The sequence below is a fragment of the Rattus rattus genome, chromosome 2 (assembly GCF_011064425.1).
Source record: "Rattus rattus isolate New Zealand chromosome 2, Rrattus_CSIRO_v1, whole genome shotgun sequence".
Taxonomy (NCBI): domain Eukaryota; kingdom Metazoa; phylum Chordata; class Mammalia; order Rodentia; family Muridae; genus Rattus; species Rattus rattus.
The window spans coordinates 170,669,812-170,684,181 of NC_046155.1; the positions used below are offsets into that span (position 1 = coordinate 170,669,812).

The 14,370-nt window shown below is 51.1% G+C and overlaps 1 protein-coding gene across 1 annotated transcript; it reads left to right on the top strand.

Annotated features, from left to right (window-relative positions):
• The first annotated feature begins 570 nt into the window (after positions 1–570).
• Igsf23 (immunoglobulin superfamily member 23) lies at positions 571–13,992 on the top strand. Its single transcript, XM_032894278.1, has 5 exons — positions 571–982; positions 7,082–7,384; positions 8,668–8,937; positions 12,472–12,641; positions 13,615–13,992. Exons 1-5 carry the CDS (start codon positions 919–921, stop codon positions 13,627–13,629), a joined length of 822 nt encoding a protein of 273 aa, XP_032750169.1. The 5' UTR covers positions 571–918; the 3' UTR covers positions 13,630–13,992.
• Positions 13,993–14,370: the final 378 nt, after the last annotated feature.

Sequence of the window (14,370 nt, forward strand, 5' to 3'; positions counted from 1 at the left end):
ACACATGCACACATACACACACCTGCACACACACATATCTGTACACACACACTTGCACACACACATACTCACATGCACACACACATACACACACATACACACACATGCACACACACCTGCACACACACAAACACACACATCTGCACACATGCACCTGTACACACACACACACACACACACACACACACACACACGCCTACACACAAATGCATACACACATATATACATGCATGCACACACATACATACATGCACACACACATATACACACACATGCACGCACACACACACACCACACACATACCTGCACATACACACAAACACACCTGTACACACATAACATACACACACATGCACACATACACACACCACACACACACCACACACACCCCACTAAAGACAATCCCAAACAAAATAGCTCAATTCTAGTAGCCACCGCCATCTACCAATCACCTAACCAAGTTCCTCAGGCCATGTCTCTGACTGTGACTCACTCACTGTCATACACGTCATCTTCCAGAGAAGAGCTGGGCTCGGAGCTGACAGATGAGAACCTGGCAGTGAAGCCAAGAGGTGGGTCCCAGCTGCCTCCTATCATGTTGACCTTTGGCCTCAGTACCCTCTGACGAGGGTGATGGGTGGGGCTATACATAATGCCACATCCTTCTTCCTCAGCATTCAGTCTGCTCTGGTTATGGAGGGCGGGGACCCTAGAATTCTCTATGCTGAAGACGTAGGTTAGCCCTATCTCTCCCACATAGAGGTGCTGGAGGAAGAGGCTGAGGGGGGACTTGTGCAAGGGCAAGGGCAGAGACCCAGCCTGTGGAGGAAGAGTGTGGCTGGGGCCCCATAAAGACCTGCGTGTCCTTGAGGTTCTTCTACCCAGAACTCCCTAAGAGGTCCAAGGACAGAGGACAACATGGACTGTCTTCCGGACTCAGGCCGTGGCCTCATTCCTGCCTGGAAGACGCTTCTACTAACAGGTACATGAGAGAACGTGGCTTCACCTCTGGCTGGGGACAAAGGAGGGACACCCTCAGAGAGCCCACATAGCTCATCACAGAACTCCTGGTTAGGATTCTGGGGCTCCCCCAATTCGCCAGCAATCTTTTCGTTGTGGAGCGGGATCTTTTTAAAGTCATCTTGCTAGGTAGACACACTCAGCTGCATAACTCAGAATCAGGATCCTCCTGCTCCAGCTCCTCCCCGCCTCCCACTGCTGGGGACAAGGGCGTGTGCCTAACAGCCTGGCTCTTTACCTGTGGTCCTGAGAGTCCTTCCTGCTCTTCTTACAAAGAATGAGAAGATCAGAAAGGGACTGTCCCCTGCTAGTCACTCAGGGCTGGGGAAGATCAAAATGAGAATCCAGACTCCTGTCCCTTTTTGCCAGAGTAGCACTGCGCTTTGGCTCTCCAGACCCTAATAAAACTATCAGCCCAACATCATCTCAGAACCTGGAAAATGAGACAGGAGGATTGCTGTGAATTCGAGGCCATCCTATGCTGCTCAGTAAAGACCACACTAGTCAGGACTCCGTAGCAAGATCTGGACTCAAACAAACCAACAATACGAACATTCATACATCGGGTCCTGTGGACCGGTCTCAGCTGGTCCAGTGCTCACCTAGCTTAGGAGACCCTGGGATCTACAACAGATAAACTGGGTGTGGTGGTGTACACAGTAATTCCAGAATTAGGGCGGAGGCAGGAGGATCAGGAGCTCAAGTCATCCCCGGTTACATTGTGAGTTCAAGGCTGTTAGGGTTTCGAATCACGGCCTGTGCCCACAGAAGATCCAAATACCATGGTTCCATGTGGAGGGGTTTTAATGAGAGAAGAGTAGAAGAGAGGAAAGGCGGCCGGCCATGGACATGTGGAGGGGAGGGGATGGGGAAGTGGGCAAGAACAGCAAAGAACAAAGAGCAAGATGGGTAAGAGAAAGAGGAGGAGGAGGCAAGCTGTTGCCAGGCAACTGTGGGGGCGGAGCATGCCTGACTACTGCCTGGTAGCTGTGGGGGTGGAGCTTAGACAGAATGCCAACAGAGGCTAGCCTGGGCTACATGAGAACGTGTCTCAAAAAGAAAAAATGAGGGTTTGTGGGGAGGCAGCGAGATAGCTGAATGGCAATGGAAGCCTGACACCTGAGTTTGATCCCCCAAACCCATGTAAAGATGGAGGAGACAACAGATTCACACAATTGTTTTCTGACATGTATGTGTGTCTCCCACAGCACACACATACTAATAAAAAAAAAAATCACACTAGGAGAATTTCTGCCATCACAGTGCACAGTCCCTGGGACTAAACATATCTACCTGCCAGTCAGACCTACCTGCTTTCAGACAGTGACATTTACCTTCCACACCCGCTGGTCCTCATTTCTTTGTGGGGAGAGGGGGAACGCAGCTCAGGGAGGTTATATCGCTTCCCCGGGTCACACAGCTTAAGGAAGAGAATGAAGCTTTGAAGGGCAGTAGTTTGCATGTCAGAGACCACAGAGAGGGCCTTTCATAACGAACTGCCCCTCCTGGTCCAAAGTTCTGAGCCAGGGGTTATGACACGGCCCGTGGTGGTTGAGGCAGGAGGACGATGAGTTTGGATCCAGTCTGGGCTTCCATAAGGAGACCCGATCTCAAAAAGAAAAAAAAAAACAAAAAGATCCGGCTCTGTCCATTCTAAAGCCACCTGAAGTGGGCATGGTGGTGCATCCCAGCATGCAGCAGGCAAAGGGAGGGGGCCCACGGAAATCTGGAGGCCAACCTGGTCTAGCTGGCGAGTTCTAGGCCAGCCAGGACTACATAGTAGGACTCTGTCCCCAAAACCAGCAAAACATAAATAAAGCCCCAAACTCCATCCAGCTCAAAGCTTTCCTGGTCCCCGGGTTAGCGCTTGCACTGCAGGGGAGATGGAGAGCCCCTGACATCTCTCCTCTTCTCTCTGTGTGTGCTTCGTCCCCTTCAGAGCTGCTCTCTGAGCGCCTCTGGGCATGAACAGAGACAGGCAAGGAGAGGAGACAGGCTCAGGCTGAGTCCTTGCATCTGGTTGCTGTAGTTATGGGGAGGGCGCATGTGCTCGTGGATCTTTCTGGCTGGGGCCTACTTAGAACCTTGTAGGATGTTCAGAACTATCTCCACCACCTCTCAGTCTCTCCGCCAAGAGTCCTTCCTTCCCCTGGGCCTGACCCAAGAGAGCTCCCGCCTCCCTTCACAGTCCTTGGCTGTTCACCTCCTTCCGAATGCTGGCAGTGTGGGTCATTTCCCAAGGCCCCTCCTGGGGAGGCATACTGGTTCCCCACCGCTGCGATCCGATGGCCCCCATACAAGTCTAAGACCCCTTATGTCCCCAACTCTGGAAGACACTTCCAAACGTCTTCCCCAGCCCCATTTCAAGTCCTGACCAAAGAAGCCTCAGATAGCGCTACCTCAGTCTCCTCCCGACAGCCCTAGGACTCCTGGATGAGTTTTATTAAGAGAAGGAATATGTTTGGTGGGTGTGTGGTAAGGAGTGGGGGAAGGGGAGGCCTCAGCGGGCCCACACTGCTGAGGCAACCCTTCCCCCTGAGGGACCAGCCACAGGACGGTATAGGATAGGATAGAGTTTATTCACGGCATGGGGAGGGGAGCTGAGAGAGAGAGAGAGAGAGAGAGAGAGAGAGAGAGAGAGAGAGAGAGAGAGGATGGCCATGTACAATTGGAGAGGTGGGGGGGGAGGAGAAGGGGAAAGAAGACAGAGCAGGAGCAAGAAGGGAAGAACAAGAGAGAGCAGAGAGGGCACACAACCCCTCCATTGCTAGGTAACTGTGGGGCGGAGCCTCTACAAAATGCTAACACTCTGAGCCCCAAGGGGCTGGAGGAATCAGTGGGGTGGGGATGAGGGAGCATCTCTTTTGTATTGGGTCTTGGTAGGGACTATGGTTTCTTCACATCCATTTTGTTCCTGGCCTTTAAAGAGGTCAGGGGTTAGGCCTGAAGAGATGGCTCAGAAGTTCAGACCAGTAGCTGCCCTTGCAAAGGACGTAAGCTCAGTTCCCAGCACCCACACGGAGGCTCACAACCTTTATTATTAGCGTGCGCATGAGTAGTGTGCTGTGTTGTGCATGCAGAGGTCGGTAGAACAGCCATGCGAACCGAGTCCTCTTCTTCCACTTATCTGTGGGCTCCAGGTTTCCTGATGGTCAACAGCATGGCTGCTCTTCCTGAGGACCTGAGTTCAGTTCTCCGTGTGACTAGGAGGATAAAGCAGCATTGTGTCTTAGGGTTTCACTGCTGCGAACAGACACCATGACCAAGGCAACTCTTCTAGGGACCACATTTAATTGGGGCTGGCTTCTGAGGTTGATTATCATCAAGTCAGGACCATGGCAGCGTCCAGGCAGGCACGGTGCAGGAGCAGCTGAGGACCCTTCATCTAAAGGCTGCTGGCAGAAGACTGACTTCCAGGCAGCTAGGAGGAGGGTCTTAAAGCCCACACCCACAGTGACACACCTACTCCAATAGGGCCACACTTAATAGTCCACTCCCTGGGCCGAGCACATACAGACCATCACAAGTGGTACCTTAGCGGGTCCTGGACAAGGTGTGCAGCTAAGAGACTACGCCACGCAACAGATATAACGCAGTAGTTTTATTGGGGGAAGGGGAATGCACTGAAAAGACATTTCAGAGACATGAAAGAGAGACAGACAGACAGACAGACCATGAAACAGAGAGAGACAGAGAGAGAGAGAGACCATGAGACAGAGAGACAGAGACAGAGAGAGAGACAGAGACCATGAGACAGAGAGAAACAGAGACAGAGACAGAGAGAGAGACCACGAGACAGAGAGAGACAGAGACACAGAGAGAGAGACAGAGAGACCATGAGACAGAGAGAGACAGAGACACAGAGACAGAGCAAGAGAGAGAGACCACGAGACAGAGAGAGACCATGAGACAGAGACAGAGAGACAGAGAGAGAGACCATGAGACAGAGAGAGAGAGAGAGACCACAAGACAGAGAGAATGAACAAGACAGACAGAACGATCTGAGGCGGCCAGAGCCTTTTAAAAGGTGTGTGTCTCTACTCAACTCACAGCAGCTGCAGCGAGTGACGACATAAGCTGCTGCCCTGAGTCTCTGAAAGGCAGGCAAGTTTCAACCACTGCGACCCAGAACTGCCTGCTGTGTGCGGGGATGTACTGGCTGGTTTTGTGTGTCAATTTGACACAAGCTGGAGATACCACAGAGAAAGGAGCCTTGGTTGAGGAAATGACTCCATGAGACCCAGCTGTAAGGTCTTTTCTCAATTATTGGTCAAGCAGGGAGGACCCAGCCCATTGTGGGTGATGCCATCCCTGGGCTGTAGTCTTGGGTTGTATAAGAAAGCAAGCCGAGGGGGTTGGGGATTTAGCTCAGTGGTAGAGCGCTTGCCTAGCAAGCGCAAGGCCCTGGGTTCGGTCCCCAGCTCCGGAAAAAAGAGAAAGAAAAGAAAGCAGAAAGCAAGCTGAGCAAGCCAGGGGGAGCGAGCCAGTAAGTAGCATCCCCCAAGGCCTCTGCATCAGCTCCTGCTTCCTGCCCTGCTTGAGTTCCAGGCCTGACTTCCTTTGGTGATGAACAGCAACAAACCCTGACTAAGACGGGCACAGTAAAGAGACCGACAACAAAACGGCTCCATGATATGGTGGAAGTAGTGGACTGAACACATCAGGGACACGGAGAGAGCGGGAGAGAGCAGTGGAGACATAAGCTAGCCAATGACAGAGTACAGCAGAGAGAGACTCAAAGAGTGAGCGAAGGCAAGAGTAGAAGCAGAGGGGAAGGAAGTGAGGAGTAGTGGGAAATAGGGCTGAGAAGGCAGGTGAGCCCCTAACGAGGGAAGTGGAGCTTCAGAGACTGCAGTGGCTTTGAAATGTGTAACTAGATACTGGTTCTGAGAGGGCCTGGAGGCCAATGTGCACTTTGATATGCTGATAGCTGCCCTGGGTGCCATACTTTCCTTCTGGATGTAAAAGAAATGACCCAAGGCAGGTGGAAACCGGTTTGACAAGTTCCTGAGCAATGCCAGCTTTCATCTAAATCTTCCTGCAGTCTGTGTTGAGATCATTTCTGGAGATTGAACTGCCTGAGACCTAACACCTGTAAATCCAGACCTTGGGTATCTGATAACTACTTCTGGCTTTGATGAGCAGCAACACACACACACACACACACACACACACACACACGCGCGCGCGCGCGCGCACGCACAAAAGCACACACACGTCTGTCAGGAGGATTGCCACAAGTGAGTTCCAGGTCAGCCTGGTTAGCCTGGACTACACAGTGAGGCCCTATCTATAAAAGATCAATAGGGACAAAAAGAATCAGTGCACGTTTGCTTGAGACAGGGCCTCCTGTAGCCCAGGCTTGCCCTCAGTCTGATATGTAGTTGCCTTTGAACTCCTGATCCTACTGTCTCTACCCACCAAATGATGGATGGGACCCCAGCTCTAACCACCACAGGCAGCCTCTCTACGACTTGCATTAATACTTTTCTGTAGTAAAATATCCCAACAAGCAAGTTAGCACAAAACACGGTTTATGAGGGATACAATCCACTCCGGCAACCTGTCAGGGAAACCAGGAAGCTGGTTGGTCACATTTCCTATCACACACAAGAAGGAGAGGAGTAGAGGAAGTAAGGACACTCAAGGCCCGCCCCCAGTGATGCACTTCTTCCTGCAAGACTCTATATCATACATAGATCAATGTTTCTCAACCTTTCTGAAACTGTGACCCTCGTGCTACTCCACAACTGTGATTTTGCTATGGTTACAAATCATAGCGTAAATATCTGATATGCGGGATATCGGTAATCCCTGTGAAAGGGCCGTTCAACCCAGAGGGGTCACGACCCACAGGTTGAGAACCATCCTCCTAGAAGTTCTGTACCCTCTCCCAAACAGCGCCTCCTCTCGGGGACCGGGTCTTCAAACAGCTCCTTCACACCAACACTTTCCCCAGCATCTGTAATGTTCACTTGTGGACAGGCCACTTACAGGCAGTATATCACCTGTGGTCTCACTTGTCCCTCGATGTCCCCTCCTCTTTCCTGCCGCCTCCTAGGTGCCCTGCTTGTCTCCTGCACCTGCTCTGCCACCTCCAAGCCACCCCACATGGAAGGAGCTGGCCCCCACCTGCTTGACCCCAGAGCCCCTGAAGGAGTTCTCAGCACTTCTTGGTTCCGAGAGTTTGAAGCCCAGCCGCCAGCCGCGTCCCCTCTCAAGGGCCTCCGGGGACTTCCTCACACTAGCCAAGAGGTGCTACACACTGAAGACAGCTCGGTCATCAGGGATGTATCAGCTCAAAACTCAGAGAGCCACGCCGAGGTTCTGGACGCCGTCAGGTCCCATAGGACTGAAGTCAAGAGTGAGTGGGGCCTGTGGGGAGGGACCCAGTTCTCAGAAATCAGATTCGCCACACCCCTGGGGGCCAACAGGGCCTCTCTCAGGTGGTGTTCATCACCCCTGTGTTAGATCGTTTTTTTCTCTTGCTATCATAGAGTGGCTGAGACTGGTTAATTTATAAAGAATGGGGGTTTGAAGTCAGGTCTTGTAGTTAGGGTTTCTATTCCTGTGATGAAACCCAATCACCAGAGGCAGCCTAGGGAAGAGAGAGGGTTTATTGTATCCACGCTTCCAGGTAACAGTTGACGACAAACGGAAGTCGGGGCAGGAACCTGAGGCAGAGACCATGGAGGGACAATGTGTACTGGTTTGTTCTCCATGATCACCTGCTTTCTTCTGGGTACCTCAGGACCACCCTCTCAGAGGTATCACTGCTCCTAGTAAGCTGGGCCCTCCCAGTTCAACCATTAATCAGGAAAAGGATGCTGGGTAATGGAGGCTATGCCTTTACTCCCAGCACTCAGGAGGCAGAAGCAGGTAGATCTGAGTTCAAGGCCAGCCTGGTCTACGGAGAGAGTTCCAGGACAGCCAGGGCGATACCAAGAAACCCTAGCTCAGGAAAAAGAAAAGAAAAAAAGAAAAAAATGACCCTACAGACTTGCCTATGGGCCAGTTTTATAGAGACATTTTTTAAATTGAAATTCCCGGTTATTAAGTTTAGGTTTGGGGGTGGGGATTTAGCCCAGGGGGAGGGCGCTTTCCCAACAAGGCCATGGGGTCGGGCCCCAGCACCAAAAAAAAAAAAAAAAAAAAAAAAAAAAAAGACTCAGTATTAAAAACAAAACAAAACAAAAAAACAATGTCTCAGTTATAAAAGAAATAGTTTAATTGTGCCTAGCTTTACTGGATACTTAATAACCGGGTATCATTACTATTACCAGTATAATTAATTCTGTGACTACTGACACTGTAATGGCCACATGCCATGGAACACAGGAGCTTGTGAGCTCCAGTAGGGCTGTACTAATGAATGTATGAACGAATGAATGAATGTGTGAATGAATGAATGTGTGCATGAATGAATGAATGAATGTATGTGTACAAATGTGAGTGAATGAATGATTGTGAGTGAATGACTTGTGAATAAGTGAATGAATGGATGTGTGAACGAGTGAATGAATGAATGACAGTAAATGAATGTGTGTGTGTGTGAGTGAATGTATGCATATAACTATGTGGGGCAGAAGAGATGCCAATGTCTCTGGAAGGTCAGTCACCTGGATGTCTTGCTCTCTGTTCCCACAGACAGGGCCAGCCTGGTCCCACTGGTGACCTTCCCAGAGGCTTTGAAGGGCACAGTCTACAGTGACCTTAACTACTCTGTGATCCTGCAGTGGAGGGTGACCATGGACCCAGAGCCCATGCTGAGGTGGACCTTCAATGGGAAGCCATGCGGAACTGGGGACAAGCTATTTATCCGGCGACTGTCCCCAAATCAGCTGGGCACGTATCTGTGTATAGCCAAGAATACAAACGAAGAGCGGGTATCTGAGCCGGTGACCGTCTCCTTGAGCCGTAAGTGTCTCTGGGATCTCTGTACCTACACGGGTCTGCAGCTGGCTTCCCCGTAGCCACCCCAGTCAAGTCTTTTATAGCCAAAATGTCGCTCCATGTTTTCTTCTACCTGGTAGGCTGTGGCTTCTTAGCCTTTTTAAAAATTTTTAATTTTCTTTCATCTGCGTGAATATCTGCGTGTGTATCTCTGTGCATACGAAGGCCAGAGACGGATATAGGTCTTCCTTAGTTGCTTCTTACCTGGTTCAGAGGCAGGGTTTTTCAGCTGAACCCAAAGCCCACTGATACTCGTCTAGCTGGCCAGCATCCTCTAGGATCTCGTCCCTCACTCCTCATCACCTCCCAGGCGCTGGAATTAGAAGCAGGCCATCTGCCTGACATTTACTGTGAGTCCTGAAGGTCCCAACGCTGGTCCTCGCATTGCACAGACTACTTTATCCACTGGGCCACCTCCCAGCCCCGCGTTAACCCATTTTATATATGACAGGCTTGGTCTTGGGGGTCCTTAGCAGATACCCTCCCCTTACAACACCAAAGTCCAACTTGGTGAAGCGATGAGTTTCATTAGGGTTACTTACATACATGTGGGTGAGGGGTGACTTACAGGAGCATAGGACTCAAAGACGGCTTCGTCACCGAAGCCCACCCCAGCATGAGTGACTGCTCACAAAGCTGGGAACCTGGAGACAGCATGGAGGCAGCTCAACAAGGTCAGGGGTATCCTGTCTGGTGCCTCGGCTTCCGCACAGGGCACCCCAAGACCAAGTTCTCAGCCCGAGAAGGGGAGGGGAGCAAGGCAGAGGGGAAAGGGGTTGTAAGGCTCGAAGTGAGTCTTAACTACCGGGAGGCCCCCCAAGTGAGGCACGAGAACGGAGTTCTATGCAAACGCAAGAGATTTAATTTCTGTCGCGTCGGGGTCGACCTTCAATCAGCCCCTCGTGGCGAATGACTAGAAGGCGACCCCGAATGGCTGTAACAGTTTTTATATTTTTAGAGGTACAGGTAACATCAGCAAATTTACAGTTTACACTTACATGATATGCCTTTGAACTCCATCTGGGACCAGAGGGTCAGGCGACTGTCAGTCAGTACATCCTGCGGATTTTTAAGAATGTCCCTGCTCCTCAAGAGAACTGTGGGTAGAGAATGGAACTTGGCCTAGCTTTGACCCGAGGCAGGAAGCTGGTACTTGGCATAATCTTGACCTGAGGCAGTGGATGTAAAGCTGGCGAAAGCCCTTAGGGTCCTCATAACCTACCTACTTTCTACCGGGCCAAGCTCTCATGCTTCAGTAAGGACTAGGGTCCTTCATGGTGTGGGTCCCAGAGGAGCGAAGGACTGCCTCTGCATAGAGGAAACAGAGGGGGCCATGGGAAAACGGCAGTTTATAAAGGTCCAAGGGGAAAGCCTCGCATTAGGACGAGGAGTTTAATTTTGATTGGACAGGTAAATTGGGTGAGCCAAAGGGGGCTTTTGATTGCCGGGCTTCAATACTTTGACAGCTGGATCTAGGTAGTCAACCTCAGCGGAAGGAAGTGGCAAACTACGGAAGTAGACTTTGGTGGCTAGCTCTAGGAATGCAATGTAACAATTTCTAGCAAGGCAGAGGGAACTGGGGAGAAGGGCAAGGTCCGCCAGAGCCGAGGAAGACTTGCTGGAGCTGGCCTTCAAGTTTGCCTGAGGGTATCTTCTCACCCCGCTTGTGGGAGAAGCTTGCCAGCAGCCACTACTCACATTTGCTTACCAGGAGCCTACAGCCAGTTCCGGAGACTTCCTGAAGCTGTTTTGAATTGCTTGCTTCCTGTCTTAAGGACCTTTCTCTGGAGGATGGAGGATTTCACACCGCCCTCCCACAGAACGTCCTGTTGTTACACTTTGCTTCTACATCCTGTATCTGGAGAGGTTTTACTCAGGCGGCACACGCCTTTAATCACAGCACTCTGTGGGAGGCCGAGGCAGGGGATCTCTGAGGTCAAGGCTAGCCTGGTCTACAGACCAAATTCCAGACTACCCAGAGAAACTGTCTCAAAAAAACCCAAAAATATTAAAAAAGTAAATAACAACAACAATAATAATAGAAGACTTTCCCTCCAAAATGAAAAGTTATTATAATCTCTAAGAAAACTCCAACACAATAAACCCAGAGGTTGACATTGGGTATCTTTGGCCATTCTCCATTTAAAAAAAAACAAACTTTTTAATTTATCCTTTGACAGCTCCTTACTACACGCAATGCATTTTTATCAGCTCCTTCCCTAGTTTTTCACCTCCCCCGCCCCCTCCTCTCTGTCACCAACTCAGTTCAATTAGTGCACACGTGTTCTGCCACCCATTGAAACACTGCAGCCTACCAGCACACACCTCAAATCCAACTTCACTTTTTGGAGACAGGGTCTTGGGTTCATGGAGTCAACTAGACCAGCTGGCCAATGAGCTTCAAGGATTGGTCTGTCAGTTTCTGGCCCCTCCCCAACCTCAATACAGGAGTTACGGGCAAGTGCCTCAGGAGATGTTTACCGAGAAGCTATAGTGTGCCCAGGCCAGTGCTGGAGCCACCCTGATGACCAGGACTATTCCATCTGGGGAACTAACGGGGTAAGGGGGGGGGGGGAGGCTATCCACAGACCACTCCCACCCCAGAGGCCAGAGTAGGCTGAACTGGAATGAGGGAACCATGCAGCATGGTTCGGCCTGGAGGAGAGGCCATCTGAGCTGGTTCTAACGTATATAAAGATTAAGCAGACTCTGGGTAAGAAAGGAACAGAAAGAGGTAGGGTGTGCCATTCCGAGTACCAGGGTGCTATCCGCACGTTTGGAGCAGCCAATGAGTTGTGGCTCTTCAAGTGGGGAGGGGGAGCTGAAGCAAGGCAGGCTGCCAGCCTATGGGGTACAAAGGCAGGTGGGGCACAGTGAGTGGCTAGGAGCTAAGGGCGTGGCCACTGAGCAGGAAGTGGTGCAATAGGCTTGAGAAGCTTCTGCGATGAAAGCTTCCGGAGAGATTTCTCTTCCCCAAGGCGTTACAGCTCTACAAGGCAGACACTCCCAGACAGTCTTTTGTGAAATAACTTTATTCCTTGTAGACAGGGTGTTCTACACATGTCGGGGTGGGTTGGGATCTGAAAGCAGATGCTTTCTATGGGTTTGGTCCGAGATGTTAGGGATGCCCCATCTGCATGTGGAAGGACTTCGGGTGTTGCCCCTACATGACTAATCGTCACAGTTCCCTCCATGGGGTGTGGTGGTCACCATGTTCTAGGACAGGAACCTGGTTGTGAGTAGATTAAATGCCCGCTGTTCTCAGATATGAGAATTACCGGGTTTCTGAATCTGTGTGACCTTACCAAGTTTTCTGTCTGGTGTCACAGTGCGACGGAAGAGAAGGATAGAGAAATCGATGAACTTGGAAACAGGAGGGAGAGAGATGGGCGTGTGGAGACCGCTGTGTGCAGAGAGGAGCCTGAGTTATAGGTTGACAGGGATGGGGGTGGAGGGGTGAGGGTGGCTCCTTCAGTCTTGTCTCCCCTCGGTTCCCAGAAGACAACGTGGCTCCCACAGTTCCGGATCCCACAATTGCCTATCCCACGACGTCAAACGACTACATGGCGCTCTCAGGAGGACCCGCCATCGTCCTCATCGTAGCAGCCACACTGGGAGGCCTAGCACTGATCGGAGCTAGCTGCTTCTATTTAGTCCGGGGAATTAAGGTAATTCTGCCCCCGCCCCCCGCCACTGGTCCACCAGAGGACATCCACTCCAGCACACTTGAGCTTGATTTGAGTCGCTCTACCAGTGGAATAAGCTCAATTCTAGTCTCAGTTTATGGATGAGGCACAGAGACGTCAAGACATTAATTCCAAATCACACAGTCAGGGAGCAGCAACAATTCAAACTCTGATAAAAACAAAAAAAAACCACCGACCCAACGGGCCCATGGGAAAGAATAACTTTGACCCCAGATGTGCCCATCTGACTCTGTAATACCCAAAGTGACAAGAGAAGCTATGAGTGCTTGCTTGGCTGCTGTGGCCCACATACCTGCTTAGGGGAGCTGTGGAGAAGTGGAGTTCCTTTGGGGCTCTGTGTGTCCGTCTGCAAAATGGGGATGGTCATAACCACACCCAACCCAAGAATGACATGAGTCTGAACCACGTTTAAGCAGTGGTGGGCTTTGTGAGTACCACATCCCATCCCATTTGTGTCCTGTGAGGGAGGCAAACGTGATCAACAAAGATGGGAATCAAGGATGGGAAGACGGGGAAAAAGAATGGGGAGCACCAGGGAGGGGAAGGGAGAGCACCGGGAGGGGGAGCACCGGGGAGGGGGAGCACCAGGGAGGGGAGCATCAAAGAGGGGGAGCACCAGGGAAGGGTGCCAGTGAACCAAGTCAGGGAGGACCCACCCTGCAGAGAGAGAAGACAGCTAAACAAAGCCTTGGGCAGCACAGAGGGTTCAGTTGGCAAATTCACCTGCTACCAAGCCTGAGGGTCTAAGTTTGATCTCCAGAAACCAACATGGCTGAAGGAGACAATGCCAGAGCATGTACACACATGTACACACACCAAAAAGGTGTAAAATATGGGTTGGGACCTCCATATATGCGTAACAGTGATGTTCATTCTCTCTCCCTCCCTCTCTCCCTCCCTCCCTCCTCCACCACCCTTCCAATCTTTACTGCAAAACACACAGAGATAAGGAATGTGCAGCTGAGCCATGAGCGCATAAATCTCTACCCAAAGCCGATCCCACGACAGGAGTCTCAGAAAAGGACATGGCCCTCGTCAAGCTCCTCTTCCCTCCCAGTTGTCCCCATGATGTCCCCAGCTAAACAAAGCATGTTCTGTCCTGCCCACCACCAGCAACCCATCTTCACAGCCCACCTACTCCTGGAACACTGTCTCTATTCTTCAGCCTCACCAAACAAAAGAAACTTCCTGGCTTAGCTGAAGGGAGGAGTGGGGTAACGGAGGAAGAATTTAACAGAAGTCATGAAGATTTCCCAGAGTCCTAGCGTGTATCTGGCAGCCTCCGCACGGTAATAAATTGCCTCTGGACCTCCGCACGGTAATAAATTGCCTCTGGAACTCAGCAGCGTGAAACAACAGCCATTTGTGCAGATTGTAATTCTGAGGCTTGGGCTGCAGGTAGGGCTCGGCAGGAGGGGGCTTCCTGCAGCATCTGTGGTCCAGTGGCTGTCTGGAGGGGTAGCATCAGTGGGAACAGCTGGCACTCCTTGGTGTCTTCTCTCAAGCTCAGAAAGGCAGACCTCAACTGATCAAGGCCTCTGGCTCAGAAAGAAGACCATCATTGTCTCCCCATTGGTTGGAGGGAGTCACGTGGCCGGCCCAGTTCCAGTGGAGGAGTTGGCTCCGCCTCTTCCTGCTTTCAATTCCCTCCTTATTACAAACTTGCTTTCCAGGAATTCACACTCTGTGT